Source organism: Mobula birostris, chromosome 5, assembly GCF_030028105.1.
Source record: "Mobula birostris isolate sMobBir1 chromosome 5, sMobBir1.hap1, whole genome shotgun sequence".
In the NCBI taxonomy this organism is placed as follows: domain Eukaryota; kingdom Metazoa; phylum Chordata; class Chondrichthyes; order Myliobatiformes; family Myliobatidae; genus Mobula; species Mobula birostris.
This window is the reverse complement of record NC_092374.1, coordinates 205,562,040-205,584,566: the sequence shown is the minus strand read 5'-3', so window position 1 is coordinate 205,584,566 and position 22,527 is coordinate 205,562,040. Positions and strand designations below refer to the sequence as shown.

The window sequence follows — 22,527 nt, the reverse complement described above, 5'->3', positions numbered from 1 at the left end:
TTGACTGTTCTCATTTCCTGTGGGCATGGTGGATGGGGGACGTTGGTCCACTCTGACTATTCTCATTTCCAGTGGGCAAGGGTACGGTGGGGGACGTTGGTCCACTCTGACTATTCTCATTTCCTGTGGGCACGGTGGGTGGGGGACATTGGTCCACTCTGACTATTCTCATTTCCTGTGGGCATGGTGGGTGGGGGACGTTGGTCCACTCTGACTATTCTCATTTCCTGTGGGCACGGTGGGTGGGGGACGTTGGTCCACTCTGACTATTCTCATTTCCTGTGGGCATGGTGGGTGGGGGACGTTGGTCCACTCTGACTATTCTCATTTCCAGTGGGCATGGTGGGTGGGGGACGTTGGTCCACTCTGACTATTCTCATTTCCAGTGGGCAAGGGTACGGTGGGGGACGTTGGTCCACTCTGACTATTCTCATTTCCAGTGGGCATGGTGGGTGGGGGACGTTGGTCCACTCTGTCTATTCTCATTTCCAGTGGGCAAGGGTACGGTGGGGGCAGCATAGGTTAGGAAATGTTGGTCCACTTTGACTATGGGGAGGACGTTCCTACAGTGGGGGAGTCTAGGACCAGAGGGCACAGCCTCAGAATAGAAGGATGTCCCTTTAGAACAGAGATGAGGGGAAATTTCATAAACAAGAAGGTGGTGAATCTGTGGAATTTATTGCTATGGATGGCTGTGGAGGTAAGTCATTAGGTGTATCTAAAGCAGGGGTTGATAAGTTCTGGATTAGTCAGAGCATCAAAGATTATGGGGAGATGGCAGGAGAAAGGGGTTGCAAGGTTAATAAATTAGGCACAATGGAATGGCGGAGAAGACTCGATGGGCCGAATGGCCTAATTCTGCTCCTATGTTTAATGGTCTTGTTCCCCTGTTTCCAGGGAGTATGGTAAAGATGGTGGGTGGGTGGTTTAAATGCATTATGACGGGTCCCTGTTTCTGATGGACTGGGTGGGTGGGGTATTGGGTGTTGTGATCCACTCTGACTGTCCTGTTTCTTTTGGCAGGGTTCGCTTGCAGCTGTACAGGACTGAGAAGATGGGCTGGGGTGTGCGCGCACTGCAGGACATCCCACAAGGAACGTTCATCTGCGAGTGAGTACCCTGCCTGCCACCATGTCACGTGGATACAGTGTTTGTCTCATGCCTAGATCGTCACAAGGGAGGCTGCTCCATTTTAGGGTCCACCTCTGCATCCTTCATTAGCTGGCCCGTCTCCACCTCTGATTACCACCCCCCCCCCCCCCCCCCACAATTCCATTCCATAAGATATAGGAACAGAAGTAGGCCATTTGGCCCATCAAGTCCGCTCTAGCATTCAATCATGGCTGCTCCAATTCTTCCAATCATTCCAACTCCCCTGCCTTCACCCCATACCCTTTGATGCCCTGACTAACCAAGGACCTATCTATCTCTGTCTTAAATGCATCCAATGACTTGGCCTCCTCAGCAGCTCATGGCAACAAATTTACCACTCTCTGACTAAAGTAATATCTCCGCATCTCTGTTCTAAATGGGTGTCCTTGAATCCTGAAGTCGTGCCCTCTTGTCCTAGACTCCCCTACCATGGGAAATAATTTTGCTATATCTAATCTGTTCAGGACTTCTAACATGCTGCACGTTTCTATGAGATCCCCCTCATTCTCCTGAATTCCAGGGAATACAGCCCAAGAGCTGCCAGATGTTCCTCGTGGTAACCCTTTCATTCCTGGAATCATTCTCGTGAATCTTCTCTGAACCCTCTCCAATGTCAGTATATCCTTTCTAAAATAAGGAGCCCAAAACTGCACACAATACCTCAAGTGTGGTCTCATGAGTGCCTTATACAGCGTCAACATCACATCCCTACTCTTATATTCTATACCTCTAGAAATGAATGCCAACATTGCATTCGCCTTCTTCACCACCAACTCAACCTGGAGGTTAACCTTTAGGGTATCCTGCACAAAGACTCCCAAGTCCTTTTGCATCTCTGCATTTTGAATTCTTTTCTCCATCTAAATAACAGTCTGCCCATTTATTTCTTCCACCAAAGTGCATGACCATACACTTTCCAACATTGTATTTTCTTTGCCCATTCCCCGAAACTATCTTATGTTTCTCTACAGGCTTTCTGTCTCCTCAACATCACCCGCTCCTCCCCCTATTTTTGTATCAATGGCAAACTTAGCCACAAATCCATTAATCCCATAATCCAAACCATTGATATACATTGTAAAAAGCATGGTAACCAGCAGCCAGCCAGAATAGGATCCCTTTATTCCCACTCTGTTTTGTGCCAATCAAGCAATGCTCCACCCATTCTAGTAACTTCCCTATAATTACATGGGCTCTTATCTTGTTAAGCAGCCTCCTGTGCAGCATCTTGTTAAAGGCCTTCTGAAAAATCAAGTATATCACATCCACTGCATCTCCTTTGTAATTTCCTCAAAAAATTGCAGTAGGTTAGTCAGGCAGGATTTTCCTTTCAGGAAACCATGTTGGCTTTGTCCTATCTTGTTATGTGCCTCCTGGTATTCCGTAACCTCATTCCTAACTATTGATTCCAACAACTTTCCAACCACTTATGTCAAGCTAAAAGGTCTATAGTTTCCTTTCTGCTGCCTCCTACCCTTCTTAAACAGCGAGAAACATTTGCAATTTTCCAGTCATCTGGTACAGTGCCAGAATCTTATCGATTCTTGAAAGATCATTGTCAATGCCTCTGCAATCTCTCCAGCTACTTCCTTCAGAACCCAAGGGTGCATTCCATCAGGTCCAGGAGATTTATCCACCCTCGGACAATTAAGCCTCCTGAGCACCTACTCGGACATAATTTTCACTACACATACTTCACTTCCCTAACACTCTTGAATGTCCGGTATACTGCAGATGTCTTCCACTGTGAAGGCTGATGCAAAATATGCATTCAGTTCCTCTGCCATCGCTGTGTCTCTCATTACAATATCTCCAGCGTCATTTTCTATTGGTCCTATATCTACCCTCAACTCTTTTATACCCTTTATATACCGGTTTCCCCCGCTATCCGAAAGTAGAGTGTTCCTATGAAACCTTTCGTAAACCAAAATGGCATAAAGCGAAGAAGCAATTACTATTAATTTATATGGGAAAAATATTTGAGAATTCCCAGACCCAAAAAATAACCTACCAAATCATACCAAATAGCACATAAAACCTAAAATAACACTAACTTATAGTAAAAGCAGGAATGATATAAATACACAGCCTATATAAAGTAGAAATAATGTATGTACAGTGCAGTTTCACTTAGCAGAATCAGGAAGATTTAGCCAAAACTGATCTGTAGAAAAAAATCGGCACGTACACGTATGCAAACACCCCTGCCCGCGGAAGGCTTCATGGTCATGGTTGTCTTTCTCGGGGTAAACACAAGCTTAAAGCGGGCGTCTTTTTTCATAAAAGCGAAAATCCTCTTCGGATTTCTTTTGGTTAGCGAAAACAGGTACTAATGTGGGTCTTTTGTAAAAGCGAAGTGGCGTAAAGTGGGAAATACCCGTACTTAAAGCTTTTAGTATCTTCTTTGATATTAGTCACCAGCTTACTTTCATAATCCATCTTTTCCTTCCTAATGACCTTCTTAATTTCCTTCTGCAAGTTTTCCCACTAGCTGTGGCTTTATTATATGCCCTCTCTTTTGCTTTTACTTTGGCTCTGACTTCACTTGTCAGCCACGATAGTGTCCTTATTCCATTTGAAAATGTCTTCTTATTCGGAATATATCTGTCTTGTACTTACCTCATTTTTCACAGCAACTCCAGCCATTTCTGCTCTGCTGTCCTTCCTGCTAATATCCCTCTCCAGTCAACCGTAGCCAGTTCCCCTCTCAGGCCATTGTAATTTCCTTTATTCCAATGAAATACGGACACATTGGAATTTAGTTTCTCCTTCTAAAATTTCAAAGTGAACTCGATCATATTGTGATCAGTGTTCCCTAGGGGTTCCTTAACCTTAAGCTCTCTTATCACCTCTGGATCATTGCACAACACCCAATCCAGCACAGCTGATCCCCTAGTGGGCTCAACAACAAACTGTTCTAAAAAGCCATCCTTAGATATTCTACAAATTCTCTCTCTTGAGGTCCATTACTGGCCTAGTTTTCCCAATCCACTTACACGTTAAAATCCCCAACGATTATCATGACATTGCCCTTCTGACACGTCTTTTCTTTCTCCTACTGTAATTTGTAATCCACATCCTGACTGCTGTTTGGAGGCCTGTATACAACTGCCATTAGGGTCCTTTTACCCTTACAACTCAACTCAACCCATCCGATCCTATGTCATCCCTTTCTATTGACTTAATATTATTTCTTATACACCAAGCCACACCACATCCTCTGCCTACTAACATATCTTTCCAATACATCATATATCCTTGGACGTTCAGCTCCCAATGGCAGCCATCCTTCAGCTAAGTCTCAGAGATGGCCACAGCAACATTCATACTTGCCAATGTAGCTGAATTTCAAAATCGACCATTTTATTTCTTATGCTGTGTGCATTCAAATATAACATTTTCAGTCCAGTATTTGTGGCTTTCTTTTTTAACTCTCCCATTCCTCAGTCTCGTCCCTCAGAACCATCCCTGCAATCCTCGTGCAGTCTCTCAAACCTTGCTATCCTATTACCAATTGAACCTTCATGGCCCCACTATCACATCCACCCATTCCCAACCCTAAATTCTATCCTCTCAGTCCCCCATCCCGCAATCCTATCTATCTGCACCTCCATCCTACCATCCCTTCACACACCTCCCCGACTCCCTGTTCCTCCATCACTCTCTGTCCAGTGATTCTGAGAGGAGTAGTGAGGTGTCGCGCATGCATGTGTGTGTCTGTGTGTCTCTCCCTTTCCCTCTCCCTCCCTCCCTCCCTCTCTCCTCTCCCTCCCTCTCTCCTCTCCCTCCCTCTCTCCTCTCCCTCCCTCTCCCCTCTCCCTCCCTTTCCCTCCCTCTCCCCTCTCCCCTCTCCCTCCCTCCTCACCCTCCCTCCCTCCCTCCTCACCCTCCCTCCCTCTCTCTTCTCCCTCCCTCCCTCTCTCCCCTCCCTCTCTCCTCTCCCTCCCTCTCCCCTCTCCCTCCCTCCCCCCCCTCTCTCCCTCCCTCTCCCTCTCTCCCTCTCTCCCTCCCTCTCCCTCTCTCCTCTCCCTCTCTCCTCTCCCTCTCTCTCTCTCCCTCTCTCCTCTCCCTCTCCTTCTCCCCATCCCCTTCACCCTCTCCCCCTCCCCCTCTCTTCCCTCCCCCTCCCCTCCATCCCCTCATCTCTCCCCTCTCCCTTCTCTCCCCCTCTCTCCCTTCTCTCCCCCTCTCTCCCTTCTCTCCCCCTCTCTCCCCTCTCTCCCCCTCTCTGTCTCCCCACTCCCCCCTCTGTTCCTCTCACCCTCTCACACTCCCGCCTCCCCCTCTCACCCTCTCCCTCACTCTCACTTCCTTCATGCTCTGAGTCTCCCTCCCTGCCTCACTGTGCCTGCTGCCCTCCCGCAATGGTGTTAACCACTGTCCTCTGCTCTTTAGATACGTAGGCGAAATCATCTCGGACGCAGAGGCCGACGTGCGTGAGGATGACTCCTACCTCTTTGACCTGGACAACAAGGTATGTGGCCAGCGGGAACTGCTCCCATCCCCACCCCTCCCAACAGGGCTCCAGTGTCCCACCCCTTCTGCCAACACGTCACACCTCTGGTTGCTCAGGTAGAGCATGGCTATTGTGTCTGAAGGTGTTTAATTTAAATCATATCTCAAGTTTCCTGTAAACCTGTTTAACTGGGTTACATCGGAGTGTGGTGGAGGCAGCTCCCAAGGTGCCCAACACACCACAGTACAGCACAGTAAAGGCCCTGTGGCCCACATGTGCCAATCTCTTAATCAACTCCAAGATCAAACAAACCACACAACCCTCCACTTCACTATCATCCACATGCCTGTCTGAGAATGTCTTAAAAGTTCCGAATGTATCTGCCTCCGCCAGCCCCCAGCAGCGTGTTTCGCGCACCTGCCACACTGTATATAAAAAAAAATACACCTCTGACCCATCCCCCTGTATTATGTCCTCTCGTATTAGCCATTTCCACCCTAGGAAAACGTCTCTGCTTCTTATCAACTTGTACACCTCTACCAAGTCACTTCTCATCCTCCTTCACGGCAAAGAGAAAAGCCTGAACTCACTCAGCCGATCCCCATAAGACGTGCTTTCTAATGCATGCTGCATCCTGGTAAAGAAGAGTCCAGGCCCTTTGAGTTGGGAGAGTATGCCAACAGCAAAAATCTCCTCTGCATCCTCTCTAAAGCTTCACATCCTTCCTATAATGAGGAGACCAGAACTGAACACAAAATTTCAATATGATGCAGGAACTCAGCAAGTCGGGCAGCATCTGTAGTAATCAATAAACAGTCAGCCTTTCTGGCCAACCCTCTTCTTCAGGACTCAGGCTTTGTTTAAAGAGCAGTTCTCCTAGCCCTCATATATCCTGTGTCCCAGAACTTTCTGGAACACAGGATGGATCCAACTCAGGGGCTGTGGTTGGGAATGCTGTTGTGTGTGAAAGAGAAAAAGACATGATCTGTCTGTGTATGTGAGATTCAGTCTGTTGATTGTGTAAACTGTATATATTGTGTATTGTGTCTTTGTGTGAGTACAGTATTGTGTGTATATCCATCTGACTGGATGTGTATATTTAGTATATATATCAGATTCATGTTTATTATCACTTACATATTTCATGGAATTTGTATTGTGGCAGTGATACAGTGAAAGACAGAGATGACTGTAGCTATAAAATAACATTGTGATAGTGCAAAATAGTGCATTGTAATAATAGTGCAAGAGAGGAAGAGCAGGGTACTGTTCATGGACCAAGCAGAGTTGGGGATTGTTCATAGACCAATCAGAATGAGGGATTGTTCATGGACCAATCAGAATGAGGTATTGTTTATGGACCAATCAGAATGACGTATTGTTCATGGATGATCATCAGTCAGATAGGGATATGATAAAACGTTTATTATTTAGTAACTTCGTGACTGTTCTCATCAACACATAATTACTTTCAGGGTATTTCACAATCATTTTATCATAGATTTCAAAATTATATTAGCATTACATAAAATAAAATTTCAGCTGCACGGCAACAAAGGATGTGTGCATAGAAGCATTTCAGTTACTGCACTGTCACACATTCCACAGCTTAAAGGGAACAGTGGTTGGAACTGATAACTTCTATTTCAGTGCAAAGTTTTACAAGTATGTGTGTGGATCCGTGTTGGGGTGGGTGTGTGTGTGTGTGCGCACATGCGCGTGCCTCAGGCTATGAACCTGTTCTGTTCATGCTGTATCACTGTCTCCATCTCACTCCATGTTGTCATGTGGTGCAGGATGGGGAGGTGTATTGCATCGACGCCCGTTACTATGGCAACGTCAGCCGATTCATCAACCACCTGTGTGATCCGAACATCATTCCTGTCCGTGTATTCATGCTGCATCAGGACCTGCGATTTCCCAGGATTGCGTTCTTTAGCAGCCGGGACATTAGGACGGACGAGGAGCTCGGGTAGGTGGCTGTAGCTGGTAGGCAAGTCCCACCAACACTCTGCACAAATAAGCACTGCAGGAGGCTTGTGTTCCAATCACCATCCTTTTGCCTGCAAACCTCCACCCTTCCCAAGTCCCCTCGCCGCATCTCCACTGGTGGCCCTGGGCCCTGAGTTCTGAAGTTCCTTCCCCAAACCTTTCACTGAAACTAAATGGTCATGACTTTTGACTAGTCCTGAAATGGAGACGTTTGTTCAGGGAATCAGAATTGGGTTCACTCTCACTGACATGTTGTGAAGTTTGTTGCTTTGCAAGAGAGGATGCTTCCTATCGTGAAGGAGTCTAGGGCCAGAGGGCACAGCCTCAGGATAGAGGGATGTTCAGTGCCACAGCGCTGTGGAGGCTGAGTCATTGAGTATATTTTAAGCGGAGGTTGGTAGGTTCTCAATTTAGTCAGGGTGTCAAAGGTTACAGGAAGAAGGCAGGAGAGGAAAAAGAAATCATCCCTGGTGAAGTAGTGGAGCAGACTCGATGGGCCAAGTGGCCTAATTCTTATGTCTGTGTCCTATGTCTTATATCCTTAAGATCAATACATAAAAAATTACTATAACATGCAATAAGAATATATATTTATTGATTGAATGGCTAGACAGACAGTTCAAGGATTCACAGGCTGTTCAGGTACCTGAGGGTGGAGGTGAAGAAGCCGTTCCTGTGTCTTCAGGTTTCTGTACCTCCTCCCCGATGGTAGTAACAGAAGAGGGCACGAGTGGGGTCCTGGGTCCTTACTGATGGACACCAGCTTCTTGAGGCACCACTGCAAAGGTCTCCTCAATTCATTACTGGCACTCATGATTAGGCCATGAGGAGCATATAGAAGATAACGACAGGTTAACGTTGACAGTAACTGTCTTTTTCTCAGGGTAGCGAAGTCATCAGTTTAAGGTGAGAGGAGAAAGATTTAAAAAGGATCTGAGGAGAAGCTATCACACAAAGAGAGCTGAGTATGTAGAATGAGCCGCCAGAGGAAGTGGTTGAGGTCTCAACCACTACAGAAGCACTTGGATGGGTACATGGACGGCTTGGAGGGATTTCAGCCGAACACAAGATGTTGGGACTGGTTGCACTGTGGTCAGCATGGAGTGATTGGGCCGAGGGTGTATCCGTGGTGTAGTGTTCTAAAACTGTGAATGGGCAAGTATCTGGCGAATTGAGTCTAAATGTGGGAAACGAGAAGTTGTAAATGTTTATTTATTTAGAGATACAGCACGGTAATGGGCCCTTCCAGTCCAACGAGGCCGTGCTGTCCAGTTACACCCAATTAACCCACTGACCCATACGTCTTTGATATGTGGGAGAAAGGCAGAGCACCCGGAGGAAACGGGGCGAACGTGGTGGCAATTGAACCCGGGCTGCAGGCACTCCGCTGCTGTGCCAATCCGAGTGTTGGCAGGAGAATTAACAAAGCAAGTCCATGATATGAATGATGAGCAATGTTCCCTTCACACATCAAAGTTGCTGGTGAACGCAGCAGGCCAGGCAGCATCTCTAGGAAGAGGTACAGTCGACATTTCAGGCCGAGGCCCTTCGTCAGGACTAACTGAAGGAAGAGTTGTTAAGAGATTTGAAAGTGGGAGGGGGAGATCCAAAATGATAGGAGAAGACAGGAGGGGGAGGGATGGAGCCAAGAGCTGGACATTTCTCTCTCTCTCCTTTTTCTCCCTCTATCCCTCTGACTATACCTCTTGCCCATTCTCTGGGTTCCCCCCCCTCCCCCTTTTCCTTCTCCCCGGACCTCCTGTCCCATGATCCTCTCATATCCCTTTTGCCAATCACCTGTCCAGCTCTTGGCTCCATTCCTCCCCCTCCTGTCTTCTCCTATCATTTTGGATCTCCCCCTCCCCCTCCCACTTTCAAATCCTTTACTCACTCTTCCTTCAGTTAGTCCTGACGAAGGGTCTCGGCCCGAAATGTCAACTGTACCTCTTCCTAGAGATGCTGCCTGGCCTGCTGCGTTCACCAGCAGCTTTGATGTGTGTTGCTTGAATTTCCAGCATCTGCAGAATGCTTCGTGTTAATGTTCCCTTCAACTGTTTTTACATCTGTGTTGAACAAACGTTCCTCCGAGCAGTCCTAAAAACTGCACCGGACTTTAAATACTTCAAACTTTTTGTAATATGCATGCTGTGAATATTTAGAAAATCATATACTTTGGATTTTATTTGTTAATTGAAGAGTATAATGAAATGCCGTTGACCATAATTTATATGAGAGATATTTCAGCTGCACGGCAACAAGGGCTACATGTGCAGGAGGATTTCAGTTACGGTGTGGCTGTGCAGCTGTACACCTTAGAGGAAACGATGATGGTGAAAGTTACCTGGCTGCGTGAGTGCATGAATTGCAGATAGGAAGAAATTAGGGAAGTTTCTAGATTGTCATTGTTTCTTGTGAGGGGAATTTCAAAGCAGGTGAGATCTCATACAGAGCTGTGTCCTGTATTCTGTACTGGTCTCCTTGTTTTCTGGAGGCTGTTATCTTTTTTGGAAGCCATTCAAGAAATGTTCACTGGACTGAGAAACTCCTGTAACTGTGACACTAGAAAAATATAAACATCAGAAAACCAACTTGGACTGCATCCAAGGATTGTCACCCGATGTTTTCAGCATTTTCTGTTCTTACTGGACTAATACTAGGAACAGCAGGTTGCCTTGTGAGCACAGGGATGGGCTTTTTCTCACAGGAGTTCAGGAGAGTAAGGCTGCTGATTAAAAACTGATTGATTAGTTGGTTTATTAATGTGGTCCCACCATACCAAGGCACAGTGAAAAACGTGTCTTGGGTTCCATCCATGCATATCAATTCTGCATGTCTAATTCTGAAATGTAACACCAGAGGGCCTGCATTTAAGGTGAGAGGGGTAAGTTCAAAGGAGACATGAGGGGCACGTTTTTACACAGACCACCACTGGGTGCCTAGAGTGCACTGCTGGGGCGGAGGCAGAGGCACTGGAGACTTTAAGAGATGTTTAGGTGGACACAACAGTGTGAGTAAAGTGGAAGGATATGGAGATTGTGTGAGCAGAAGGGATCAGTTGGCCATTCGATTACTACTGTAATTGTTTCAGCACAACGTTGTGGGCCAAAGGGCTGTTCCTGTGATTGTGATGTACTGTTCAAATTCATTACAAAGGTAAAACTATAACAAAATGTGGAGTGAAATTTAACAGTCAAAGAGAATGAAAGGGTTAACATATGACCTCTGGGCCTGTACTCACTGAAGTTTAGAAAAATGAGGGGTTATCTCATTGAAAACTATCAAATATTGAATGGATGTGGAGAGGATGTTTCCTGTAGTGGGGGAGTCTAGGACCAGAGGGCACAGCCTCAGAATAGAGGAACATCCCTTTACAATAGAGATGATGAGGAACTTCTTTAGCTAGAGAGTAGTTACCTGTGGAATTCATGCCACAGGCGTCTGTGGAGGTCAAGTCATTGGATATATTTAAAGCATAGGTTCTTGATTAGTCAAGTGTAAAAAGTTACAGGTAGAAGACAACAAAATGGGGTTGAGAGGGAAAATAAATCGGCCATGATGGAATGCAGAGCAGACACAATGGGTGGAATGGCCTAATTCTGTGCCTCTGTCTTATGTTCTTCACCAGTTTGCCCATCACCCCAAAGTACAGCTCAATGGCCTTATGGATCTTGAATGTCAGGGCGAGAGTTGTTCACAGTTGCGAGATTTCATCTCTCCTTTCTCTCTGTCTCTGTCTGTCTGTCTCTCTCTCACCCACCCCCCCCCCTCCCCCCCCAGGTTCGACTACGGCGACCGGTTCTGGGACATCAAGTGTAAATACTTCACCTGTCAGTGCGGCTCCGAGAAGTGCAAGCACTCGGCCGAGGCCATCGCCCTGGAACAGAATCGGCTGGCCAGGCTCGAGGCCTACCAGGACGCCATGCCTGAGAGCAGCCTGACTATGATGGGGCCCTCGTGAGCCCCTCGCTGTCATCAGTCACCTCCTCTCCCCCGAACTATGCAGCATTAAGAGAACATTCCTCCACCACCGCCCTCACCTCGCTCCATACCCTCTCGGAAACTCTGGGCCATCACGGAGGAGGCTGGTTAACCTGCCCAGGAGTTAATACTGTGGGGTGCCACGGTAGTGTAGTGGTTAGTGCAATGTTAGTACAACTTGGAATTACGGAGTTGGCAGTTCGATTCCAGTGTCCTCTGTAAGCGAGTTTGTATGTTCCTTCCTGTGTGTGCCAGTTTCCTCTGAGTGCCCCCGTTTCGTCCCCCACTCCAAAGATGTACCGGTTAGTAGGTGAATTGGTCATTGTAAATTCCCCTGTAATTAGGATAGCTGGGCGGCGAGTTTCAAAGGGCTAGCAGGGCCTGTTCCACACTGTATCTCTAAGTAAATAAATTAAACTTTCGGTGAAACTTGGCAGATCATTCTGCATCTCTGCAAATGGAGAATGAAGTTTTCAGACCAAGACCCAAATGAGTCCTGATGAAGGGTCTCAGCCCGGAACTTCCACTCTTTATTCTTCTCAATGGATGCTGCCTGACCTGCTGAGTTCCTCCAACATTTTGTGTGTGTTGTCTCTGGTTGGGTGTTTTCCTTCCGACACTGAGGTGGGGAGGTTAACCACCCGCGTTATACCCCATCAGTGCCAGAATGTGACCAATCTCCTTTGCCACAGGGACTGTTATCATCTGGGAGATCGTCAGATTTGCTGTGTGTCTTAAACTGTCAATCTTAAATCTTGCATTGTGCTGTAGAGACCAGTATTTAAAGCCAGCCTGTGTGGACTGGAGTCAGGTTGTGGTGCAAAAGGAGGAGAGGTGGGGAACGTTCTGGGTTCATCCATCTGAAAGAGATGGTGGGCAAAGTGTCGAAGGAGCCTCAGGGACCTGTACGGAGGCACACGAGGGAACCCTGTAGGAGGAGAGTTTGGGGGAGCGTCCTTTAACACTCCCAGACCCCCGCTGGCTTAAGACCATAGTTAGGCCGTTTGGCTGTGTAATTCTAACATGGCTGATTTATTATCCCTCTCACCCCTTTCTCCTGCCTTCTCTCAGTATCTGTGACTAATCAAAACCTATTCACCTCCACTTTTGAATACACCCAATGATTTGGCCTCCACGGCCTTCTGTTCCAATTCCATAGATTCACCACCCTCTGGCTAAAGAAATTCCTCCTCATCTCTGTTCTAAATGTAAATTCGTCTATTCTGAGGCTGTGCCCTCTGGTCCTAGACTCTCCCACTAAACGAAAATCTTCTCCATATCCACTCTATCTAGGCCTTATGTCATCGGAACCTACTGAATGTGGAACTTCAATGAGTACAGACTTAGAGCAATCTTAATGCTCCTCGGCATTAACCCTTTCATTCCTGGGATCATTCCCGTAAACCTCCTCTAGATATGGGACCACTTGGATCTGATCTGTCTGGCCTTCTGTGTCCTGGGCCCACTGCCCTTTTCCCATATCCTTGGCTACAGAAAGCTCCTCCTGTTCCTGTCTGTCTCAAACATCCTCTTGAGAATGTGGAACTGATCTGCCTCCTTGAACCACACTGTCCTTCAGATGAACGTTCCCCACCCCAGTCGTTTGGGAGCGTAAGTGGCAGACTTCCAAATTAGGAAGGTCATAGCAACATAGACCTCAGAAATAGGCCCTTTGACCCATCTATTCTGTGCTGACTTGTGAGGAGAAAGGCAGATTGTGGCATTCCCCCCATTTCAGCGGCCTTGCCCTACTATGTGAAGGTGACAGTGGATTTGGAAGGGGTCATATTGTGGGAGGGCACTGTCTGCGAGGGGTGGTACTGAGGGAATGTCACATTGTGGAAAGGCTGGTACCAAGGGAGAGTCATACTGTGGGAGGGGTAATGCGGAGGGAGTGGCCGACATTTGGTTGGGACGTTATACTGCCAATATTTCCACCACATTCGTGGAGGATCAGGCGACATGTGCAGGAGCACCAGACAATGATTAATTCCCGCTATCCCAGTCCCATCGGTGGGAGCACAGAGAAACTGCAGCTGGGATTACATTCCCCAGATGGAACAACAGCACTTGCAGAGGCTGTAAAGTGAAGTGCAAAGTCCCCCTTCTTCCTAGAGAGAAGAACCCAACCCCTTGTCTGTTCAAGGTTATCTAAAGACAACTCGAGGTCGAGTCTTTTGAGGTGGTTTGATATGCAGTTAATGATGTCCTTTAAGTTATTTTCTCTAATCTTGTAGTAGATAGAATTTGGCCTGAAGCCTCAAGAAGTGTGTTCTAACATTACCCCCCACCCCCCTCACCGCATACTCTACAGAGGCACAGTGGCCATTTCCCGAGTCCCAGTTTGTGTTTCAGTTCGGCACGGGTGAGAGCGAGACTGCTGTCTCATGTATCGGTAGGGATCACAGTATCAGTGTGCCTGATTGAGACTGGTAAGCAGCTATAAAGAAATGAATTACATACTTCTTGTCATTTTTTTTAAATGTGCTCATCTGGATCTGAGGGTTTAATTTCTGTTCAAAAGTGTTCATTAAAGAATCTTATGCTGTGTTTTTTATATAAAATTGGCTTGCTTAGTTTATTGGCCATCTATGTGTAGTGACATATTGTTATACCGGGACCAAGGGTGCACAATTCACAATCCAGTTCAATATCACTGGCAGATGTCTCGGAAGCTGAACATTGCAATACATAATAATAAAAACATTTTATATACCTACTTCTTCGGCAAGGACTCTTCCACCCCCACCGATGACCCCTTCTCCCGTCTTCAACCCTCCTCTTCTTCATGGACACCCTGCTCTGGTCTTCTGCCTGCTCTGGATCTCTTTATCGCTAATTGCTGACGGGACATCAACCGTCTCGACTTCACCGCACCTTGTCCTCATTCCAACCTCACTCCTTCCGAACGCTCTGCTCTCCACTCCCTCCGCACTAATCCTAACCTTATTATTAAACCGGCTGATAAGGGGGGTGCTTTTGTAGTCTGGCGTACTGACCTCTACCTTGCCGAGGCACAGCGACAACTCGCGGATACCTCCTCTTATTTACCCCTCGATCGTGACCCCACTAAGGAGCACCAGGCCATTGTCTCCCACACCATCACCGACTTTATCTGCTCAGGGGATCTCCCATCCACTGCTACCAACCTTATAGTTCCAACACCCCGCACTTCCCGTTTCTACCTCCTACCCAAGATCCACAAACCTGCCTGTCCTGGCAGACCTATTGTCTCAGCTTGCTCCTGCCCCACCGAACTCATTTCTGCATACCTCGACACTGTTTTATCACCCCTTGTTCAATCCCTTCCGACCTATGTTCGTGACACTTCTCACGCTCTTAAACTTTTCGATGATTTTAAGTTCCCTGGCCCTCACCGCTTTATTTTCACCATGGATGTCCAGTCCTTATATACTTCCATCCCCCATCAGGAAGGTCTCAAAGCTCTACGCTTCTTTTTGGATTCCAGACCTAATCAGTTCCCCTCTACCACCACTCTGCTCCGTCTAGCAGAATTAGTCCTTACTCTTAATAATTTCTCCTTTGGCTCCTCCCACTTCCTCCAAACTAAAGGTGTAGCTATGGGCACCCGTATGGGTCCTAGCTATGCCTGCCTTTTTGTTGGGTTTGTGGAACAATCTATGTTCCGTGCCTATTCTGGTATCTGTCCCCCACTTTTGCTTCGCTACATTGACAACTGCATTGGCGCTGCTTCCTGCACGCATGCAGAACTCGTTGACTTTATTAACTTTGCCTCCAACTTTCACCCTGCCCTCAAGTTTACCTGGTCCATTTCCAACACCTCCTTCCCCTTTCTAGATCTTTCTGTCTCTGCCTCTGTCTCTGGAGACAGCTTATCCACTGATGTCTACTATAAGCCTACTGACTCTCACAGCTATCTGGACTATTCCTCTTCTCACCCTGTCTCTTGCAAAAACGCCATCCCCTTCTCACAATTCCTCCGTCTCCGCTGCATCTGCTCTCAGGATGAGGCTTTTCATTCTAGGACGAGGGAGATGTCTTCATTTTTTAAAGAAAGGGGCTTCCCTTCCTCCACTATCAACTCTGCTCTTAAACGCATCTCCCCCATTTCACGTACATCTGCTCTCACTCCATCCTCCCGCCACCTCACTAGGAATAGGGTTTCCCTGGTCCTCACCTACCACCCCACCAGCCTCCGAGTCCAACATATTATTCTCCATAACTTCCGCCACCTCCAACGGGATCCCACCACTAAGCACATCTTTCCCTCCCCCCCCCCCCGCATTCCGCAGGGATCGCTCCCTACACAACTCCCTTGTCCATTCGTCCCCCCCATCCCTCCCCACTGATCTCCCTCCTGGCACTTATCCGTGTAAGCGGAACAAGTGCTACACATGCCCTTACACTTCCTCCCTTACCACCATTCAGGGCCCAAAACAGTCCTTCCAGGTGAGGCAACACTTCACCTGTGAGTCGACTAGGGTGATATACTGCGTCCGGTGCTCCCGATGTGGCCTTTTATATATTGGCGAGACCCGACGCAGACTGGGAGACCGCTTTGCTGAACATCTACGCTCTGTCCGCCAGAGAAAGCAGGATCTCCCAGTGGCCACACATTTTAATTCCACATCCCATTCCCATTCTGACATGTCTATCCACGGCCTCCTCTACTGTAAAGATGAAGCCACACTCAGGTTGGAGGAACAACACCTTATATTCCGTCTGGGTAGCCTCCAACCTGATGGCATGAACATCGACTTCTCTAACTTCCGCTAAGGCCCCACCTCCCCCTGGTACCCCATCTGTTACTTATTTTTATGCAGACATTCTTTCTCTCACTCTCCTTTTTCTCCCTCTGTCCCTCTGAATATACCTCTTGCCCATCCTCTGGGTCCCCCCCCCCTTGTCTTTCTTCCTGGACCTCCTGTCCCATGATCCTCTCGTATCCCCTTTTGCTTATCACTTGTCCAGCTCTTGGCTCCATCCCTTCCCCTCCTGTCTTCTCCTGTCATTTTGGATCTCCCCCTCCCCCTCCAACTTCCAAATCCCTTACTCACTCTTCCTTCAGTTAGTCCTGACGAAGGGTCTCGGCCTGAAACGTGACTGCACCTCTTCCTAGAGATGCTGCCTGGCCTTCTGCGTTCACCAGCAACTTTGATGTGTGTTGCTTATATATACACATGGGGTAATCCCAGGAAGTAAGTTTTACAAAAAACAGTGAGGTGTGTTCATGGCTTCATGGACCTTTCGGAAATAGGATGGCAGAGGGGAAGAAATTGTTCCTAAAATGTTAAGTGTGTGCCTTCAGGCTCTTGTATCTCCTTGATGGTAGTAATAAAAAGAGGGCCTGATGGGTGATGGGGGTCCTTTTCCTCAAACTTCAAATGAAACGTTGCCACCATTGTGCCTTCTTTGTAATTTCATCAGTCTCGAGGACAAGACCTTCTGTATGTATGCCTTGATGGTGCAAAGGCCAGCACAACATTGTGTGCTGAAAGGCCTATACTGCACAGTTCTACGGATAATAATCTGCTTGTAGAATGCAGCAGGTCAAGCAGCGCGGGTGTCAGGAGTTCTTGATGTTTCAGGCTGTGCATGCTTTTGACAACGTCATTTGGAGTATTGTGTTCAGTTCTGCAGAACTGAATGCAGAAGCTTTAGAGAGGGTGCAGAGGAGATTTACCAGAATGAACCTGGATTAGAGAGCACGTCTCATTAGGATAGATTGAATGAGCTTTGACTTTTCTCTTTGGAGCGAAGGATGATAAGAGGTGACTTGATAGAAGTTTACAAAATGATAAACACACATCGAATGGACAGCCAGAGACTTTTCCCCAGGGCTGAAATGTCAATATGAGGGGGCATAATTTTAAGGAATTTGGAGGAAAATATAGGGGAAATGTCAGAGGTAAGCTTTTACGCAGAGAACAGTGGAACACCCTGCCAGAAGTGATGGTAGAGGCAGATACATTAGGAATATTTAAAAGAGACTCAGATAGACACATGGATGAACAAAAACTAGGGTTTTATGAATGGGAAGGTTGATCGTGGAGTGGGTTAAAAAATCAGCACAACATTGTCGGCTGAATGGCCTGCACTGTTCCCACTGTGGACATGGGGAGTGAGATGGAAAACATTCAATAAGCAATCTTGCCACTCTCACAAAGAATGCTGGAGGAACTCAACAAGTCAGGCAGTGTCTATGGAAGAAAATAAACACACACACACATGCACACACCCACCCACCCACCTCTCAACCCACTGAGTTCCTCCAGCAAATAATCTGTTGCTCCAGATGACAACATCTGGAGTCCCTTATTTCTCTAGTATTGCACAGGGTTTGCTCGGACCACCACCAGGTTAGGGGGTGGGGAAGGGTGAACTTACGTGCCCTATGTTTATGAATTGTTTTGTGCATTTCGTGAGGATCAGTGTAGCTCTCATTTGTGGGTTAGTGGAACCTGGAACAATCTCAGGTCGGAGATAAGCTGGCACACTGGTTGAGCACCTCCACTCCATCTGAAAAAGCAGAATTCCCAATGGCCAAACATTTCAAATCCTATCCCCATTCTCTTTCTGTTCCGACATGTGGGCGGTCCATGGCCACCTCTTCTGCCACAACGAGGCCACTCTCAGGTTGAAAGAGCAACACCTCATATTCCTTCAGGTAGCTACAGGTATATGGAGGAATTTAAGGTGGGGGGTTATATGGGAGGCAGGGTTTGAGGGTCAGCACAACATTGTGGGCCAAAGGGCCTATACTGTGCTGTACTATTCTATGTTCTACCAACCTAATGGCATGAATATCGATTTCTCCCATTTCTGGTCATTTTTTCCCCTCCCCGTTCCCTCTAATTCAATTCCCCGCTCTGGCATCTTACCTGCTCACCAGCCTATCAGCTCCCCTTGGTACCCTTCTCCCTTTCCTTTCTCCATGATTCACTCTACTCTCCCATTAGGTGCCTTTTCCACCATCACCTCACAGCTTCTTTCTTCACCCTCTGCCACCCACCCAGCATCACCTATCACCTTCTAGCTGGTACTCCTTCCCCTCCTCCCACTCCTTATTCAAGCTTCTTCCTCCTTAATTCCCAATCCTGATGAGGGGTCTTGGCCCAGAACTTCAACTGCTGATACATTTCCATAGAGGCTGCCTGACCTGGTGAGTTCCTGCGGCACTTTGTGTGTCGCACTGAGATTAGTAACTTCCCACATTTTTCTCAAGCCTTTCATTGTTGCTGTAGCTAAAACAAATACTTTATAATGCAGTACCATGGAGACCGAGGCTCTATTGTGCATTAGCAGGATATGTTGGGCATACAGTCCATCCACATAGACTCTGAAACTAAACCTTTGAACAGAAGGCACTAGCCTATTACTCATTCCTGGACTTTAGTTCAAAATTTTATTGCCAGGAATGTAAGCTGATGAGACATCAACTTTGAGTGTATGATGTTACATTACAAGGAAGTTTCCATTTGCTGCACCAGCAAGTGGAGAATTTTAATCTTTAAACAACAATTATTCGTTCACTGCACTTCCTTGATGTGATGGATTGTAATTGATAGGGTGTTGCCAAACGGATAGTGAGGTGACTGGCCAGAGAAGGATGTTTTTAAAGAGTGTTTCAGATAAAGGCTGTGAAGAAGGTGGGAAATGTTCAGGGAGGAGGCCAGGTCCCAGGCAGCTGGAAGCAGGTTCAGGGACATTCAAGGAACCAGACTTAGAAATTACTTTCTCAAGAAAATCTGCATATACTGGAAAATTTAAAGTAAGAGGAGGTAGTTGTCGCCTGGCCTCAGCAAGGTAGAGAGCAGTCTACTAGGCTGCTGCAACATCCCCCTTATCTGAGGATTTGATGGTGGAGTTGGGATTAGTGTGGAGAGCAGCACGTTCAGAAGGAGTGAGGTTAGATTTGGGGAGAGGAGTGCTAAAGTCGAGACGGTTGATGTCTCATCGGCAGTTAGCAATAAAAGGATCCAGAGCGGGGTGTCCAAGAAGAGGAGGAAGGTTGAAGATGGGTGAAGGGGTCATCAGTGTCTCCCTCTCTCACATTATCTCCTTATCTGGCCATCACCTCTGTCTGGTGCTCCTCCTCTTCCTTCCGTAGTCTTCTGTCCTCCCCTATCAGATTCCCCCTTCATCAGCCCTTTATCTCTTTCACCAATCAACTTCCCTGCTATTTAGAACATAGAATAGTACAGCACAGTACAGGCCCTTCGGCCCACAATGTTGTGCCGACCCTCAAACCCTGCCTCCCATATAACCCCCCACCTTAAATTCATCCATGTACCTGTCTAGTAGTCTCTTAAACTTCACTAGTGTAAATGCCTCCACCACTAACTCAGGCAGTGCATTTCACGCACCAACCACTCTCTGAGTAAAAAACCTTCCTCTAATATCCTCCTTGAACTTCCCACCCCTTACCTTAAAGCCGTGTCCTCTTTTATTGAGCAGTGGTGCCCTGGGGAAGAGGCGCTGGCTATCCACTCTATCTATTCCTCAGATCCCTGAAATCAGATCCCTGATTAAGGGAGCCCTAGCTCCCTTAATCTCTGATCATAATGCATACTCTCTAAACCAGGCAGCATCCTGGTAAATCTCCTCTGTACCCTTTCCAATGCTTCCACATCCTTCCTATAGTGAGGTGACCAGAACTGGACACAGTACTCCAAGTGTGGCCTAACCAGAGTTTTATAGAGCTGCATCATTACATCGCGACTGTTAAACTCTATCCCTCGACTTATGAAAGCTAACACCCCATAAGCTTTCTTAACTACCCTATCCACCTGTGAGGCAACTTTCAGGGATCTGTGGACATGTACTCCGAGATCCCTCTGCTCCTCCACACTACCAAGTCCCTTCTGGTTTCACCTTTCACCTGCCACCTTGTCAAATTGAAATGGGTGGCCACTGGAAGATCATGCCTTATATGACAGAGCTAAGGTTCTTGACGAGGCAGCCCCCAATCTGTGTCAGGTCTCACTGATACAGAGGAGGAAAGAAGAGGTGAGAGGGCCATCAGAATGCAGGAAAACAAAAGGATGTGGGGGGAGAGGGGCTGTTGAACAGAGGGGAGTGGTTACTGGAAGTTGGAGAAATGATGATCACGCCATCAGGTTGGCAACTACACAGACAGAATATATTCTGACACCTCCCCTCTACCTTTCCAGTCGTGGTGAGGGCTCAGTCCAAAACACCAACTGTTTATTCCCCTCCCTGTGTGCTGCCTGACTTGGTGAGTTCCTCCTGCATTTTGTGTGTGTGTTGCTCCAGATCTTCAGCGTTTGCAGAATTACTTGTGTTTGTGATGTTGCAGCTTTAAAGTTTTAAAGTCAGCATTGCTTTAAAAAGAAACAGGTCCCCAGTACCAAGAGAGGCAACGGCAGCAGTGGCTAATGCACTACCCACAACCCTGCAGGTTACTCTGGGGTCCCTCATCACCTTGACACAGAAAGAGGTGATGTATTGAATTACTTAACAAAAACAGATATCTCTGCTTTGAAATTTGGAAATTCAGCCATTTGCCCTCCCACTCCTGCTACCTGTCACCCCTTCACCTGGATCACTAATCACCCCTTCACCTGGATCACCTATTAGCCCTTCAGCTGGATCACCTATCCTCTTCACCTTGATCCACCCACCACCCTTTCACCTGGATCCACCCACCACCCTTTCACCTGGATCCACCTATCACCCCTTCACCTAGATCACCTGCCACCCTTTCACCTAGATCACCTATCACCCCTTCACCAGGCTCACCAATCACCCCTTCACCTGGATCCACCCATCACCCCATTACGTGAATCATGAATCACCTCTTTACCTGGATGCACCCACCACCTCTTCACTGAATCATCAATCACCCCTTCACCTGGACCACTTTTCATCCTTCACCTGGACCCACCCAGCAACTCTTCACTGAATCACCTGTCACTCCTTCTCCTGAATCACCCATCACCCCTTCACCTGGATCCACCCACCCTCGAGATTCAGATTCTCATAAGTGCCAATGACTAACACATCCTAAGGATGTGCTGGGGGCAGCCCATAACTGTAACCATGCCTCCGGCGTCAACAGTGTGTCTACAATGTTCAGCAGGAGAACGCGTGCAACAACACTCAAAGACATCAGCAAAACAAGCCTCTTTCACACACAGACCATAAGAAATAGGAGCAGAATTCGGCCATTCAGCCTTTCAAGACCTCTGCTCTAAATGAGCCCAATGATTTGGCCTGTACAGCGGTCTGGCTGAAGAAATTCCTCCTCATCTCTGCTGTAAATGGATGTCCCTCCATTCTGAGGCTGTGCCCTCTGATCCTAGTCTCCCCTGCTATAGGAAACATCCTCTCCACATCGACTCTGTCTAAGTCTTTAAATATTCAACAGGTGTCAATGAAATCCCCCCTTCATTCTTCCAAACTCCAGCAAATATGCCCCAGAGCTATCAAACACTCCTCATATGTTAAGCCTTTCATTCCTAGCATCATTCTCATGAACCTCCTCGGGAGCCTCTCCAACGCTGGCACATCTTTCTCAGATGAAGAGCCCAAAGCTGCTCACAATGTCTAAGTGGAGTCTGACCGATGCCCCATAAACCCTCAGTATTACTTACTTTTATATTCTCCTCCTCCCAAAATAACATTGCATTTGCATTCCTTAACCACCGACACAACCTGCTAGTTAACCTTTATGGAACCCTGCATGAGAACTCCCAAACCCCTTCGCTGGAGCCTGAATCCCAGAGCGTGCAGTCAAGCAGCATCTACAGGAAAGCAGAATTAACACCTTTGCATTGGAACCTTTTGTTGAGTCATCAATCTGAAACGTTAATTCTTTTTCCGTTGGACAAGTTAAACTGCACAGCAAGATTCTAATTGTAGAGTTACCCTGCCTCCCTGGCCTGAAGCAACTGTCTTTCCCGCAGCAGCTTATCCATCACCGAGCACTCGAACAAACTTCAGGA

At 47.3% G+C, this 22,527-nt stretch overlaps 1 protein-coding gene across 6 annotated transcripts in view; it reads left to right on the top strand.

The window, feature by feature from the left end:
- Positions 1 to 14,145, top strand: part of LOC140198313 (histone-lysine N-methyltransferase EHMT2-like) — a 157,711-nt gene extending 143,566 nt beyond the window's left edge. For 5 of the 6 annotated variants that reach the window (XM_072259392.1, XM_072259389.1, XM_072259390.1 and 2 more), the window contains 4 exons: positions 1,024 to 1,110; positions 5,548 to 5,626; positions 7,405 to 7,580; positions 11,378 to 14,145. In XM_072259392.1, coding sequence (XP_072115493.1) covers positions 1,024 to 1,110; positions 5,548 to 5,626; positions 7,405 to 7,580; positions 11,378 to 11,558 — 523 coding nt within the window. In that variant the 3' untranslated portion in view covers positions 11,559 to 14,145. The remainder of the gene's footprint in view (positions 1 to 1,023; positions 1,111 to 5,547; positions 5,627 to 7,404; positions 7,581 to 11,377) is intronic. The other variant, XM_072259393.1, reaches the window with a different exon arrangement.
- The last annotated feature ends 8,382 nt before the right edge of the window (positions 14,146 to 22,527 follow it).